This window comes from Alternaria atra (assembly GCF_907166805.1).
Source record: "Alternaria atra isolate CS162 genome assembly, contig: 32, whole genome shotgun sequence".
NCBI classification, from domain to species: Eukaryota; Fungi; Ascomycota; class Dothideomycetes; order Pleosporales; family Pleosporaceae; genus Alternaria; species Alternaria atra.
Genome location: NW_025091331.1, coordinates 1,020,459 through 1,035,470, shown reverse-complemented (window position 1 = coordinate 1,035,470; position 15,012 = coordinate 1,020,459). Strand labels below are relative to the sequence as shown.

Below are 15,012 nucleotides of genomic sequence, written 5' to 3'. Positions count from 1 at the left end.
TGACCCGTGCAAGGCTTGAGACATCTGCCCAATCACGAGGCCTGTCAGTGAGAACCGGAGATCAGGCTCCTGTGCGGCGCCTCATCTACCTTTCGCGCCCATCCGTCCTCTTTCCTTCAACTCACCTCTTCGTGGGCCTGTCGCTCTTTTAGCAATCCATAATCAGCAACCTTCGCAGCTCCATCGTATCTTACCCCAGTCATTCTTTTTTTTGGGCCGAAGATTGTTTTGTTGTGTTGCTATCACCCTTGGCTATCGCCGTCCGCTCACTCCTCGACTACCCCGAAACGAGTTTCGCATATACTATCCTGTCGACAAGCAGCCACGACTGAGTTACGACTTCACGTTGTTAATACATACGCCTTGAAGTTTCGCCCACACCCACGCACTGTATAGCGTCACGTCGACAATACCAAGGACGAGCTTCCCCCCCCTCCCCCCCCGGATCCATTTCTAGCTCTATCGATTAGGATATCACATGCGAAAGCGGTCCTAGAGCTATGGCACATTCACACCACCAACATATGCACCACCATGTGCGCAATGAGAACCACATTGGCTCTCCCAGTAGCGCGAGTCAAACAATTCACCTCGTCGAAAGGGCGAGCCGTGTTCTCGTAGCTCGCGCCAGCTCAAAATGCACAGACGACAGTGAGCCTGGCTGCACAAAGCCGACCCAAGTACCTACTTTGGCCATCGCACTTGCCGTCATGTACGTAGTTCATATCTTTAATAGTGAATGCGCTAATTGTTCTTAGAGTACCTGTCGTCGGTGTCATGATTGTCCTCGTCTTCTTACACCGCAGAAATAAGAAGAAGCTCGCCGAGGAAGACTCAAAAGACAAGTACAAGTCGCACGACTGGGGCATGGAGGGTGTCGCTAAAGCTGGCAAGAAAGGAGGTCCTGAGATGAGCGTTTCAGAGAAGGAGATTCCAGGAAGCCACGACCGAGGTCTATCAATTGAGACCGGAAGCCCCTACATACTGCCCGTTGGCCTGCATGGCTCTCGAGAATCATTCCACTCGCTATCGCGTTCGCAACACGACCCTCACGACCCCTACGGCCCGGTGGCTTTTCTGAAAGATGACCAGAGTGTCCGCAGCGCAAGCCGCGGCCCCTACCGAAACGACACTGGATCCATGTACACCACTTCAAGCGCTGGAACAAAGAAGGAAGGCCTCCAGGCTGGTCTGCTTCAAAATGCGCAGAGAATGTCGACATCCAACCCCATTCGCAGCGAATCTCTATCCCCTGACGGCTCACGATCCCCAGACAGCAAGTTCCCCGAGCCCGGTATTCCACTCAGTCCATTGAACCCACGATTTGAAAAGGAGTCTTCTCCCATCTCGCCTTCCCAAGAACCCACTACCCAGTACGCCGCCTTCAAGCCCACGAACGTGCCTACCATCTCAATCCCTGAGCCAGGTGTCAGTGAGAAGCAAGTCAACAAGTCACCCGTCCAAACTACGAACGACATTCCCTCATTGCCACGCGTTAAGTCCCAGGCTGTTGTACTAGAGAACACCAACACGCATAGCATCATCAGCACGTCGAGCTATGGAGATGGTTTCCAAATCACACCACCATCACCCAAAGAAAGCGAGCAGCCCAAGATCGTTGCACCTAAGCCCCGCTATTCAACTGGTCCCCAGAACGTTGGTCTTGCTGTAGACGACTTTGGCCGCAGCACTAACCGTTTGTCAATGAGCCTGCGTCCTATGCCTTCTGACGACCCTCAAGAGAACCCCGAGGAGCGTGCCAACCGTATCCGATCTTTCTACAAGGAGTACTTTGACGACTCCAAGCCTGAGCCCGCTGGTGGTCACCAGTACACCGACTACGTTGAAGATTACGGCTCAGAGTACCAAGACGGCACTGTATTCGACCCGCGTACCGGTGCCTTCGTTGTTGCACAGCCCAACGCTCCCTTCGCTGAGCCCATCACTCGTCGTGCCATGACTCCTCCTCCCCGTGCTCCTCCTCGCTTCCGAAGCAACACTGCCACCGGTCCTCGTGGCCCGCACATGTCCAACAGCTCTATGGCTTCCTCGCAATACCCACCGCCCCGTGGCATGTCGTCCATGAGCGGGCGTCTACCTGCGCCAATGAAGAAGCCACTGCCTCCACCATCCGCTTTGTCTTCTCTCCCAACACCCGCTAAGCTTACCGAGAGCTCGATGGTCTTCGACGCCGCCGACTTTGCGCCACCAGTCTCGTTCCGCGAAAGACAAAACGGAGTACGACCAGACAGCCCGCTGGGCGCGCCCAGACCCTACAGCCCCGCCGTACGACCACACACACCGCTCGTCGGCTCTTACGACGAACTTCCCGCACTGCCCAGTCCTTACCTGATGCGTAAGTCTGGCACCTTCACTGCGCTTGACTTTGCACCACCTGGCCGCATTCGCGACCCTGCTGGCTCGGGTGCCTCAGATGCTGGATCTATCCGATCAAACCACTCTGGTATTTCGGCAGTCGGCAGATTCGCTGTTCGCAGCGGAGCCAACCGTGTTAGCAGGATACCAAGGGACGTCATGGGCACCAAGGACGACTTCATGGTGCAATTAAGACCCAGGATGAACATGGTAGAGGGCGCCTAAACTTGTCGCAACTTCCTCAGCACATATCCTTGACGACGGACACATCGGCTCGCTGGCAGAGCTTTCCTCTCGTACTCGACCGAACATCAAAAGCTCACATCATGTCAACTTCTCTGTACATCGCTTTTCAGCGGCCCTGACGATTTCCTTGGTATCGTGGCATAGATATAGCGCGCATTGGCTACCCTTCATCTTCACACCACTGCAACAACCTGTACAGGCAGCTTGTCATGTACTTTTTCCTATCTTTCTCCATCGCGGTTGGGACTCTATCGACCGGCAGATTACTCGTTTTCTAGGGCGGTTTAGCGTTGGATTGGCGTTTACCAATGTCTAATTTTTATTCTTCTGCATTGCTGCCAGATGGTGAAGTTGATGTGAGTAGAGGGCAGCTTGGAGGTTTGGAGACCTTGGCGGCATGTTGGAGGAAAGTGACTGTTGCCAGGAACGGTTGGAGTGATTGTGAAATATCCAAGTGGAGCACATAGAGGAAAGGAAACAAGAAACATTACTACAAGTGCGATTGAATGCGCCCGTTTATGCTTGCTTGCACAAGATGTAGAGAGATATGTCCGCTGTCGTAAAGAGCGCTTGTCTAGTAAGGAGCCTCAACGTCCAGCTGTGCGATAGTGCGGATTTTTTCATGCATCTCTGCCGGCAGATCCGCACTCTAGCGCTATATCGCATCATCAGTCATCATCGACAGAAGATCATTAAACTCCGCTCCCATAATACCCGCGAAAATCTTACGCATATGTTTTCCCTTGTGTTTATCCACACCAAGTACCCCAAACACAGCCACGAATAGCAAACTCCACCCCCAAATCCTCCCTCGTAAATAGTACCCAGGGCGACGTCATGACCAGCCTCTTGCACACGCGTACCGGCCAGACCATGCGAGTACCAAACGTGCGCCGACGCCGGTGCTCCAGACGAGCCCAACATCTAGACCAATGATTTGTTATTCGACGTTTTAGTCGCATGGCTTAGTGCCGATGTATGTCGTAGGTAATAATGCGCCGCGTCGCCAGCGCCTTCTTGCGGTGTCTAGTTTTGCTGTTAGGGGTCCTGTACGTCATAGCTTGAGATCTTCAACCAGGCTCCATAAAATACACGACTGCTGCTGCAGCACGCGCGTATGAAGTTGCGTTGCCCCGGATTCAAGGCTTTCCTGGCCTGAACATTCATCGACCAAGTGTTTCGGATCTTCTTCGCTCTTCGTGTGTCTCGAGTTTCCCGTCGTTGCTTATTCACTTGCTTCTTTCACTATTCTCCGCTGCAGCGCTTGCTTCTCCCTAAACGCCTGTAAAACCTCCGAATCGCCTACCATGGGCATCTTTTCGCGCCGCCGCAAGTCGGATGATACCGCAGTAACGCAAACAACCTCACCGACCGTCGTCCCTGAACTCAGCAAACAACAAATCAAGCGCGCAACTCGCACACGCAAGATATGGGCGCTGATAACATCCTTTTTCCTCTTCATCACCCTCATCTTCCTTATCCTCGTCAACATTGCTGGTGTACGCAACAAGTCTGTTATTAGGGATTGGTACTTTATCCGCCTCGACTTGAGCCATATCGTGCCCGCCAGTGTACCGAACTTCGCCCTCATCAACACCATCGCGCAAACGCTGGGATTGCACGATTTCTACCAAGTCGGGCTATGGGGCTTCTGCGAGGGTTATGCGGGCGAAGGCGTGACTTACTGTAGTAAGCCAGAAACGCTGTATTGGTTTAACCCTGTGGAGATCCTGCGTAATGAGCTTCTTGCTGGAGCGTCGAGTAAGTTGCTTTCCACTATCCTATCCCGTTTCTGGACATGATACATCTCGAAAGTAAAGTAACTAACAACGCTGTCTACAGTCAATCTTCCCGCTGACATCAACGATATCCTCGACCTAATCCATCTCGTCTCAAACTGGATGTTCGGTCTTTTCCTCACCGCAACCGTCTTGTCCTTCGTCCTCATCTTCGTTATGCCCATTTCCATCTATACGCGCTGGCTCACCCTCGTCGTTGCTATCCTCGCCTTCCTCAACGCGCTCTTCGTAACGGTCGCCTCCGTCATCGCAACCGTCATGTTCATCATCTTTCGCAACACTATTGGTGGTGTGGCTGAGCTAAATATCGAGGCGGAAATTGGCGTCACCTTGTTCGCCTTCATGTGGGTAGCGAGCGCTTTCGCCATATTCGCTTGGCTCGTACAAATGGGTCTCTGCTGCTGCTGTGCGTCGAGGAGGGACGTCAGGAAGGGCAAGAAGAGAGGAAACGAGAAGGCATACCATATGGATCCTGCTGGCACAGAGGCTGGCGGCATCAGAGACACAAACATGGTAGCTGGCGAGACGAGTGAGAAGCCACAGAAGAAGGGTTACCAATTCTGGAAGCGATCTGGCTAGGAACCTCTTCCATCGGCTTCCAATCTTTTCGACCATGTTCCATGTGTAGATATCGACTTGGACATGGAAGTTCCAAGAGCGTAGCCCACGTCCCATTTGATGCTGGGTACAGAAAAAGACAAAATTGGATTCTGTTTTTCGAGCGAGCGCGGCGTTGGTTTGGCATCTTTGGCACTTGACAGCACAGTATAGTACAGCGCAGCGCAGCGTTGGACATGTGCAGTCGACGCGATATGACATTGATCACGGAAATATTCCTTCCACTTGTACATAGAACCTAATGATACCGCTATTCCATTATGATCACGACTATCTCATAGTTAGACTCGAAAGGCTTCAGCTTACTTCAGTGTCATTTCACTTTCCCCTGTGCAGCACCCGTATTCATCTTCTCTAACACATCCATGTCAATAATCCTCAACTCTGTCCTCGCCCATAGAATAACCAGACAAATAACACCGGGCAAGAACCCACCTCCTACCATAAACCCTTCACTCCAATCCCTCGCCAACCACACCTCGTACAGTGCCAAGAGTCCACACACGGCTCTGTTAATAGGCACAATATAATCGCCTATCTTGTCTGCCATCTCTTTTGAAAGATACGGCACAGGTCGTCTCACACTCTTCTCAGTCGGTTGTTCCCAAGATGGGGTTTTGTTGTAAATCCCGTATCCACCAACAGGTTTCCTGCCCTGTCCTTTTCCCTTCAACGGTTTTTGGAGGGTTGAGGGTGTGACATCCACGCCGTCTATGAGCTCCATTTGCGTAGGTGGTAACGGTAGGAAGTATAAGGTATACGCTGTGGCTAGTAGACTCGCGATGGCGATTAGGCTTGTTGGCAGTGTCGAGAGGGTGAATAGGTGTGGGATGTAGAGTAGTGTGGGGAGTAAGGGCAGCGCGAGGAGAAAGAGCGTGTACGTATGCGTTGTGGATGTATCGTGTGTGCTGAGGGTTTGGAGGAGGGCTGCGCGATCTGTTTGGCCGTGTTAGCTGGGCACTGGTTGAGTAGGAGGCTGAGGGGGAGTGTTACCTTGTTCATCCATACCCGCTTCTACGGTGTCCTCGTCGTCGGATTCGGAGGGGTATTTGAATGTTTTGCGCAAGCGTTGCGCCGCTACTGTTTCTGCTTCCTTGAGTTTCTCCATCTCTTCGGTCTGTTGCGCAGGCTGGTTCAAGAGGCCCCGACTTTGGGAGGGAATAACTTGATATTGCGTAGGAAGAGGAGACTGTGTTATGTGCTATTAGAACCTGGAGTTATTGAAAGGTGGCTTTTCGCGGCTTTCTGCGCGCGTGCGGCAAGGCAACCGGTTGTTTAATTGTTTGGGTGGTCGGAGGAACGGATGACGTTTGTGGGGGACTTCTGGACCTGGACCTGGACCTGGACCCTGGGATTAGCGCGCCGGCCCTGGACAGTTCACATGCTTAGTGCCATCTCCAACTATACCGCTCGACTAATGCCTTTACAGTTATAATGGCACCGTGAATTTCTTCTCTTCTATGTAAGTGGGTCCTTTCTCAGTCTGAGATTGCCTTTGGATTATTGACATGCTTCTCGAAGCAGATATCTTGCATCAAGATACCCGCAATATCGTCCGCTCTCTGCGCTATCCAACTCCTCCAACGCAGAGGTTCTCCACTTTTCACTCTCATTCCCAAGTCGGCCCTGCTCAAGAAGTCCTGCAAGAGCTCGGCTCCCAACCAACTCACGATCGTAAACCATATTTACGACTCAGTCCACTGCCAACACAAATTGTATATGAACCACTAATAACTCAATAAATTCCGCACAATAGCCCCGCTATCACCCTTATGATAGAGTCATATAAAAAGTAAGGCTCACTAGCAGAACTCTAATGAACATACACTAGAACGACGCTGCCACCACTCCGACCTCTGTTGCCCGTCCTACTAAAGGCGGCTATATAGCAGGGAATCAGCTAGATGCTAACAGTCCACCAATTGCACTCTGTGCTTCCAGACCGTCTCCATTTTTCCGGTTATCAACTGAGCTCCGTGACCACATCTATGCGTTCGCTCTCAATAGTTATGTCAGTGACTATACGCGTGGCTGTGCCAGTATGGTCGTCCTTCCCGGCTTCATCACATCTACCAAAATCCATCAGTGGCACTATCTTCCAGCATGGTCTCTGGCCAACCGACGAATGCATCAAGAGATATCAGAAGCCTTTTTTTTTAAACCGTAATGCTCACTTCATTTTCGATTCCGGGATATACTTCAATGATTATGAGAGCGGGTTCTTCGCGAATAGAGATATCAATTTCCGGAGCAATATACTATCCACGACCAGTGCTAGACATGTTACGTTAACAAATCCTTGACAAGCGAATACCATTCGTTGCAATCCATTTATATCCTCTCCAACGTGATCTCAGGACCCCAACTTCCAAACCCAAAGCCATGCACATCAGCGTCGACCGGGAGCAGATGTAAGCATTCATTCAAGGAAACTTTCCATACCTGTAACGTTTGTGCACAGTGTTCAGCTTGTCCTGAACGTTCACACACTAAGCTGGAGGTGGTAGAAGATTTGCTTCTAGTACTCGTCAAGCAAGAACTCTTAATCGAGTAAGTAGTTCATGATTGGAGCATCCGTGGAGCAGTAGCAGTTGAGGGTCGGCTTACTGAGGATTCCATCATCTCGGCTGCGCAAGCCACCATGTAATCAACAAGCATACATCATAGCTGCATTCGAATGCTCTAGCTAAATCTCCTATATGGGTTAGCGGTAGAAGAGGTAATGAAATGTTTACTGAACATTTCCGTTGGTCCCTTTTACACGCCAAATCAAGATCAGTAATCCAAATCTCCATCGTAAACGTACATATAACCCACGAGACATCTCTGTAATCCAGATTCAGCAGAGGAAGACCTTCTGAAAATCTGATCAAACTTTACAGTGGAACCATTTCGAACACTATGATGTCTGCGCTAACAGCTCCAACGCAATATGTATCCGTCCAAGGCAACAGACTTGCGTACCGCCGCTTCGGAAAGCCTTCTACCATTCCTCTCCTCTTTTTAACTCATTTCCGCGGTACTATGGACCTAATCGATCCCCTCTTGCTGAACAGCATTGCATCTTCACGAACTATTATCATCTTCGACAATGCCGGCTGCGGCCATAGCTCGGGCAGCATTGCACCTACCATCCAAGAAGCGGGCGCTATTGCTGTTGATTTCCTCAACGCTATCGGAGTGGCTAAGGTGGATCTCCTAGGATTCTCCATGGGCGGGTTCATTGCGCAGTGCATCCTTCTTGACTACCCGCATGTAGTCAACAAAGTGGTGCTGGCAGGCACGCAGTCGACATACACGGAAGGTTTCACTGCGCCCGATGCGAAGGTTATGGAGTTGGCTGGTGGAGCTGAACCTAACGAGGAAGACATGATGACTCTCTTCTTCTACCCTACCAAGACCAGCAGAGCGCTGGGACACGCGTGGTGGCAGCGCACCCAGGAACGCAACGTTGAAGGTGAGGGGCGCACGACATTTGTCGATCAAGCAGGAGGCCAGGTTATGAATGGCGCAATCACGCAGTTCGTGTCTGACCCAGGGTTCTTCGAGAGGTTGAAGCAGGTGGATGTGCCGATACTGGTTACAAACGGCAAGAACGACATCATGACGCCAACGGCCAATAGCTTCCTCATGCAGCAGAAGCTAAAGAACGTGGAGCTGCACATCTACCCTGACTCTGGACACGGTCATCTGTACCAGGTACCTGAGGCATATGCGAAGCAGTTGGAGGTGTTTCTTGGATGATAATCAGCATCGGAGTACAGATACAGAATGTGAGAGGATGCCGAGTTGGTCAGGGTGAGCACTAATGGCTGGGCGGTAAACACGGACGGCGGTAGCCTTCACAGTTCAGATGCTGGCAAACATATCGGGTTACTCGCGAAAATGAAATTGTACAAGATCCATCCAAATTGACTCGAATTCCGGCATTGTGGTGACCTATGAACCCATTTTACACGATTACTTGACTTCAGGCTAAAGCTGTAAGAGGTGGTAGTATGTTCACCAAAAAAACCAACTTCGCTCTTACAGCATGCTTGCAGATTCCCATAATCGTGGTCGGTGCGGTCAAGTCAGTAGATCGCGCTTCAAAGTGGGAAAGATTAAGTTCGGGCACAGTCAGCGCTCACCATGTGCAACGACAGCCAACTGGACAACACCATAGCAGTATTTTGCATAGCCAGAATACCTTGCGATGTTAGGCTCATAAATTACTCACCCACGAAGCGCGCACATCTAACGTCAACTCAGCTTCTCAACGAGTTCTTCATCGAAGCATTCAAAGCGCCAGAGCTCAAGGCTGTAGAATGTACCCACATAGGCGAGTAAATCTCGAGATGCCTAAAGCAACAAATGTGCTAACTATGCCTCCCAGCCGTACTCGTCGACACAACCGACACCACTAAGCTTACATCGCCCACCCGTGCCCCAGTGCAGCAAAACCTCTCATACCCTTTCCTAGACTGGAAACTAGACGACCTCGTCAAATTTGTGTGGCAATTCGATCGCTCTGAACACGGCATCATGAATACAGAATTCGTCATCATGGACAAGCAGACCCTCGAAGACAAGACCGTAGTACTAGTTACACCGCCTGAATTTCACGATGATATAGAGACGGCCCCAAGGCTGACTGCGCGATCGGATTTCCGCTCTAGTCTCATCACGCTGAATGTGAAGAGCATGGGGGTAGGGGGCGACGAACCGTGGGAGAAAGCGGCGGTAGAGAATGGGAGTGTGATTAGATTGTATGATGATGATAAGAGTTCAGGGGACAGCTAGTAAGAGGAGTCGGAACAGACGGTGTATGTGCGTCCATGATATGAGTCCTATATCATTCTACAGCATTCTTCTCCTTCCACCCCATAGCCGCCTCTTCATAAGTACAGAACTCAACCTCTGCTTCCCACGCCTTCAACCACTGAATTACCCTCTCAATCATGCCGATAACGTGCGCCATACCACTCGTATCTGGATGCAAGACCAATGGGAAAACCACTACGTCTTTCTCTCCAGTACTGTCATGCATCTCGCTCCTAATCCATTCGAACTTATCCTTCCACATGTTCTCCATAACACGTACATCAACATAGCCGTGTGAGTTGGGGACATTAGGGAGGTATTGAAGAGGCGTCATATCCTCCGTGTACCAGTTCGCCGGAATCTCGACTAGTGTTTTGACCGTGGGGGCACTGGGTTTGGGGAGAGGTTTCATCCAGTCTTTTGCTGAAGCTTCTTCTGTGTACTTTGGCGGTATTATAGGTGGTAGATTGGGGAGGTAATATGGTTTGCTGTCGTGGTGGGAGAGAGAGGAGTCGTAGAGGAAAGAGTATTCTTCTAGTAACTCTACGGTACTCTCGCGAAGTTGGTAGAGCGGTGCACGGTAACCCAGTGGGCGTTTCCCCAATAATTCCTGGTAGAGGCTTATGCAATGTTCGAGGACTTCGCGTTCTTGGGTTGGAGTGAGCTGTGGGGCGCCTTCGTGGCAGTAGCCGTGTAGACCTATCTCCGCACCACTGCTCTTGATTGCGGCGAACTCTTTAGGAAATGACTCAGCGCTGTGCATCGGCACGAACCAAGTTACTTTGTTGGCGATGCCGTGTTTGGCGAACAGTTTGAGGAGTCGCGGAACACCAACATGTCCACTGAAGAACCCGGTACTGTAATCGGCGAGGTTGTTGTCTGGGTGTTGACCAGTGCCTAGCCAGCCCGATACTGCATCGAAGTCTACCGAGAGCAGGATCTTGATCTTCGGGTTGTGACTAGGTTGAGGGCTGTTGAGAGACGACATGGTTGGGGCGACCATCGCTGAGGGGTTTCTACTAGCCAGAGACACGCCTTCGGTGGCAGTACCAAATATTTCACCCTCTCCAGTCGCCTTGATCGATGGTGCCTCTGGTTCAACAGTGGTTGCATGCGATTTGCGAACTTCGTCCTCGGACCACACGATACGACCCTCCATACCGCCATCCACAGAGATACATTGCCCTGAGATATGGCCCGCAGCACGATGGCTTGCTAGAAAGGCTGCTGCTCTCGCTACATCAGTGGGCTGCGCAATCTTCCTGAGTGGAACACTGTGATTGTCAGCGCAAACGTCTCGAAGAGTCAGTAAAAGCATCAAACTCACGTAGCCTCAGCCTCTCTCCACATCTCTCGAGGGTCATCTAGTCTCCCCTCAATCAACTTAGTATCCACCCACCCGGGTGCGACAGCATTAATCCTCGCCTTTTTGTTAAGCCTTACAATCTCGTTCTTCACCGTCTTCACAAGCCCATACTGTAGTCCTGCTTTCCCACTCGCATACTCTACATGTCCTGTTTGACCGAAAACCCCACACTCTGACCCCGTCACAACGACACTGACATTATTGATATCCTTACCAGTGTCTTTCTGTGACTTTTCGACAGATTTGAGGAAATGCTTAATGGTAAAGAATGTACCACGCACGTTTACGGCATAGGTGCGGTCCCAGAGGTCGCTGGGCATGTCCCAGATGGAGTAGCTAGAGGACTCATCGGTGATGCCGGCATTAGCGCAGAGGATGCTTATTGGTTGCGAGAAATGGTTGATAGCTTGGGAGATTGAATCCTGGATGGAGGTTTCTGAACTGATGTTGCCTTGTAAGCAGTGGAGGTTGGGGTTTGTTGAAGCAAGAGGGTTCAGGCGGAGGTCATGTGCGGTGACTTTACAGCCTTGTGCTGTGCAAGTGTTAGCAATGAAGAGGTGAAGAAATGACCGATGTGAGTGCTTGTATTAGTCCGGGTGCTGTACTCGACGATGTTGGTAAGCCAGAGAGTGCCTTCTTCCACCTCAGCATGGTTTGACAATAATCGTAAGCCTACCATAGGCCTTGGAGACGTTCCTTGACGTTGAAATATCCCCTCGCATACACCTCAAAGATACCAAGTCCAACACATACCTAGAAACTCCTCTACAATCGCACTACCAATTCCTCCGGCAGCCCCAGTAACAAACACATGCAACCCTTCAAGTTGAAGAAACGACATTGTGCACCTTGACGACGCCTTTACTGTTTCTCCAATCAAAAGAGATGGAGTTCAGGTTAATACTCTATCAACTCAGCTCCACAGGATGTGCGCCCGCATTCTCCGCATACGTAATGTCACAACAGCCGACCCGAGGACATGATAAGCCCTACGTTATCACTTTGAGTAACTTCCAAAGATGGGTGACCGCTAGCACTTGTTGCATATCGTTATTTCTCCGCACGCAGTCGAGATGGGCTTGTACACGTAATGTCTTAGTGCGAGTGAAGACAACGAAGCATGAGTTATCGAGCATGAAGGAGGGGCTGTGATACTGACCCCTCCACGCACCCCAGCTCTGAGAAAACAGAGCTAGAACGTGCGAAGAACAACCACCAACCTTCTACAAACTAACCTTGTTCCATAATGCTACATGCGTCATTTTTGGTCGCGCCTACGGCCAAATCTCAACAAAAGCAAAACACCCCGCGCGCAACAAGTGCATCTAACTCACGACTATCTACCCAAAAACGCCACTGTGCCCCTTGCCGTCCCGCCGACCCACCCTCGTGGACCGTCAAACTTCCCAACGTGGTAACTTTGGCAAAAAGCATTGATTTCCCATGGCCGAAGGGCACACTGCTAACGTTTGTGTGACCAATGATGCGGGTAGTGATCTGCGGGTAGCGATCTGCGGGATATGGGTATGTGCAGAAGGGGCACAAGAGGGCAGCCAATCGGAGTGAAGGGTGTGTAGGATGTGTTAGTTGGGCGGGCGGAGGGCGAGGGTACGAGTCGGCGATGATGAAGATGGTCGCATACGTGCTTCAAGTTGAATGGATGGGAAATTTGTGCTGTTGCTCATTGGTCTTAGGTACTGCGTGACTGCAGCGCAGAGTATTGCTTCTCTAGACGGTGTAATATCGTCTGCTGCCCGCACTTTTGACTTCCGTTCTAGGCTTGGTTGGTGTCATAACGCCGTGGCTCATGGCTAAATTACAAAGTGATGTCCTCAGAGCGGTAGTGGTCTGCTACAATGCGGTACAGGTATGAAGGTGCATGTCCGCCACTGTGATGGTCAGTTTTGATCCAATGCGTGCAAAAGTTCCAGTCGAGACTTACAGGTTAGTGATGTAGAGATCCACAAGGTCTGCAGGAACGTAGTCATACAGGGGATTCTCAACATCGACCTTGTCGACGAATTCGCCGTCGTCGTAGGGTACTACACTTCCAGCATCACCGTGCTCGATCAGCTCGTCGATGTCGAATGGGTAGACTGGGCTGAGCTTGTATACACCACTGAGCACGACAACAGGCGTCTGGTGCTCCTTTGCAGCCTTTGCAATCATATGTGCTCCAGCTGCTGCTACTAGGCCGCCGTTGGCTAGCACGGTATGCGTCGCCAGAATGACCTTGTTGACGCGAGACATTATGGCGAAGACATGTGAGTCTGGGATAACGTAGACTTGAATACCAGCGTCGGTGAGCGGCTTCCACTTGTCGTCGTCCTCGTCGTCATCTGGATTCGCTTCTCGCTTCTTACCGGTAAGGAGGATGCCATGCGTGGCAGTGTGATCGTGGGGATATGTTTCGGCGTGTACAACGGTAAACTTGCGCTTTCTTGCAGCGAACAGGAGGAACTTCTGGACGGTTGTTGACGCGGTGTGGGTGAGGATAATCTCGTTGGCGTGAATGTGCTCGAGCGCAACTTCGGCAATCTGCTTGTCTGATGTTTCCAGCTCATCCTGGAGTTCTCTTATGCCCTCCATGACCTCACCCTTCAGGTCCAGATTTTGGCTCCTGTTGATACCCTCGAGCCGCTCCAGGTTGAGTGCTGTGAGGGTGCTCTTGCCATTTGGCGATGCTTGCCCTGTGGGTGTACTTGTAGTCGAGGGTGTATCTGCTGGCTGAGAGAAGAGTCCGAATAGCGAGTGTACCAGAGGAGCGGCGGAGGTGGGCGCATACGAAGTGTGTGAGGTGAGTAATGGGGGCCGTCTTGAGGGTTCGCTGGCATCGGAGGCGTTGTCGGTGAATACACTGGCGTGCATGGGTTCGGCGACGGCATGTCTGAGAGGACTGAAGGTGGATATGCTCGAGTTCAAGGCTGGCCTGTGGAGGGAGTCGTGCTGCGCGTGCGCGTGCGCGTGCGCTTGTGGTGTAGAGTGGCCTGGTTCGCTTCCCGTTGGTGTTTGCCCTTCAGCATGTTCGTCGACGACCTCGCGTACCAGTCCCAGCACGCGTCGTACGATGTTTCCTACTACAACTTCTCGTGGTTGCGCCGATGTCAACCGCCTGCCAACCTGCTTTATGCGCTCAATGAGCTTTGCAGCATCCCTTCCCTTGAACTCTCCGACTACGCGCAGAAGTAGGGCCGTTGTCGCAATGGCGCATGGCCTCGAATTTCGTATCTGCCGTCGCTTGAGGAGTCTGGAGTGGACAGGTTAGTGGTTGTTGCGCATGTGCATGCAGAGTCGCGTCTCACGAGATAAAATGCTCAACAGAGGCATCTACAGGAGTACTCTTCAGTGACTTGAGGTACGTGGACAGCCCCGGCGCCTGTATCGTTGCGCCCTGCATGGTGGGGATATGTGTGAAATGGCACTCGAGAGTCTCGAGATTTCGAAGCGTATATCGAGGGTTATGTGGGGTGGTGGGGTTGTTCTGTAATGACTCTCGTGGTCCCTATTTGACGTTGGGCAAGTAGTCTGGACAGTCGATGGAATTTCTAGCGTCTCAAAGCACTGGCGGCACGGGAATCGCCTTATTTGGGCAGTGTGGGGGAAAGTTGCTTGTTCAAGACTTGGTGATGGGAAAGTATGAGTCGTAACTAAATTGAGCTTTCGGTGTTCCGATTGGGCACGGTCTCTCCAGCGGTTCGTCATTGCCATCACCCCCAACCTTCTGTTTAGCTGCATAGCCATCTTCTCCCTCCAAATTCACGCCTCGGCTTGTTGCTAGTTTCGTCAGTGCTAGAAGAGCACATT

At 51.4% G+C, this 15,012-nt stretch overlaps 6 protein-coding genes across 6 annotated transcripts; 4 read left to right on the top strand and 2 right to left on the bottom strand.

Moving 5' to 3' along the window:
- Window positions 1–524: 524 nt before the first annotated feature.
- Window positions 525–2,601, top strand: ALTATR162_LOCUS10093 (uncharacterized protein; the record flags this gene model as incomplete). The annotated part of the gene is made up of 2 exons (XM_043317729.1): window positions 525–712; window positions 759–2,601. 2 exons carry the CDS (start codon window positions 525–527, stop codon window positions 2,599–2,601), a joined length of 2,031 nt encoding a protein of 676 aa, XP_043173664.1.
- A 1,328-nt stretch (window positions 2,602–3,929) lies between these two features.
- ALTATR162_LOCUS10092 (uncharacterized protein) lies at window positions 3,930–5,000 on the top strand (the record flags this gene model as incomplete). Its single annotated transcript, XM_043317728.1, has 2 exons — window positions 3,930–4,383; window positions 4,465–5,000. 2 exons carry the CDS (start codon window positions 3,930–3,932, stop codon window positions 4,998–5,000), a joined length of 990 nt encoding a protein of 329 aa, XP_043173663.1.
- Window positions 5,001–5,352: 352 nt separating this feature from the next.
- ALTATR162_LOCUS10091 (uncharacterized protein) lies at window positions 5,353–6,147 on the bottom strand (the record flags this gene model as incomplete). Its single annotated transcript, XM_043317727.1, has 2 exons — window positions 5,353–5,975; window positions 6,033–6,147. The coding sequence occupies 2 exons, from the start codon at window positions 6,145–6,147 to the stop codon at window positions 5,353–5,355; spliced, it is 738 nt and encodes a 245-aa protein (XP_043173662.1).
- A 1,793-nt stretch (window positions 6,148–7,940) lies between these two features.
- ALTATR162_LOCUS10090 (uncharacterized protein) lies at window positions 7,941–8,783 on the top strand (the record flags this gene model as incomplete). The annotated part of the gene is made up of 1 exon (XM_043317726.1): window positions 7,941–8,783. The coding sequence occupies one exon, from the start codon at window positions 7,941–7,943 to the stop codon at window positions 8,781–8,783; it is 843 nt and encodes a 280-aa protein (XP_043173661.1).
- Window positions 8,784–9,170: 387 nt separating this feature from the next.
- ALTATR162_LOCUS10089 (uncharacterized protein) lies at window positions 9,171–9,821 on the top strand (the record flags this gene model as incomplete). Its single annotated transcript, XM_043317725.1, has 2 exons — window positions 9,171–9,348; window positions 9,415–9,821. The coding sequence occupies 2 exons, from the start codon at window positions 9,171–9,173 to the stop codon at window positions 9,819–9,821; spliced, it is 585 nt and encodes a 194-aa protein (XP_043173660.1).
- A 52-nt stretch (window positions 9,822–9,873) lies between these two features.
- On the bottom strand, window positions 9,874–14,605 carry ALTATR162_LOCUS10088 (uncharacterized protein; the record flags this gene model as incomplete). The annotated part of the gene is made up of 6 exons (XM_043317724.1): window positions 9,874–11,116; window positions 11,170–11,740; window positions 12,851–12,987; window positions 13,029–13,097; window positions 13,151–14,455; window positions 14,511–14,605. 6 exons carry the CDS (start codon window positions 14,603–14,605, stop codon window positions 9,874–9,876), a joined length of 3,420 nt encoding a protein of 1,139 aa, XP_043173659.1.
- Between the last annotated feature and the right edge of the window lie 407 nt (window positions 14,606–15,012).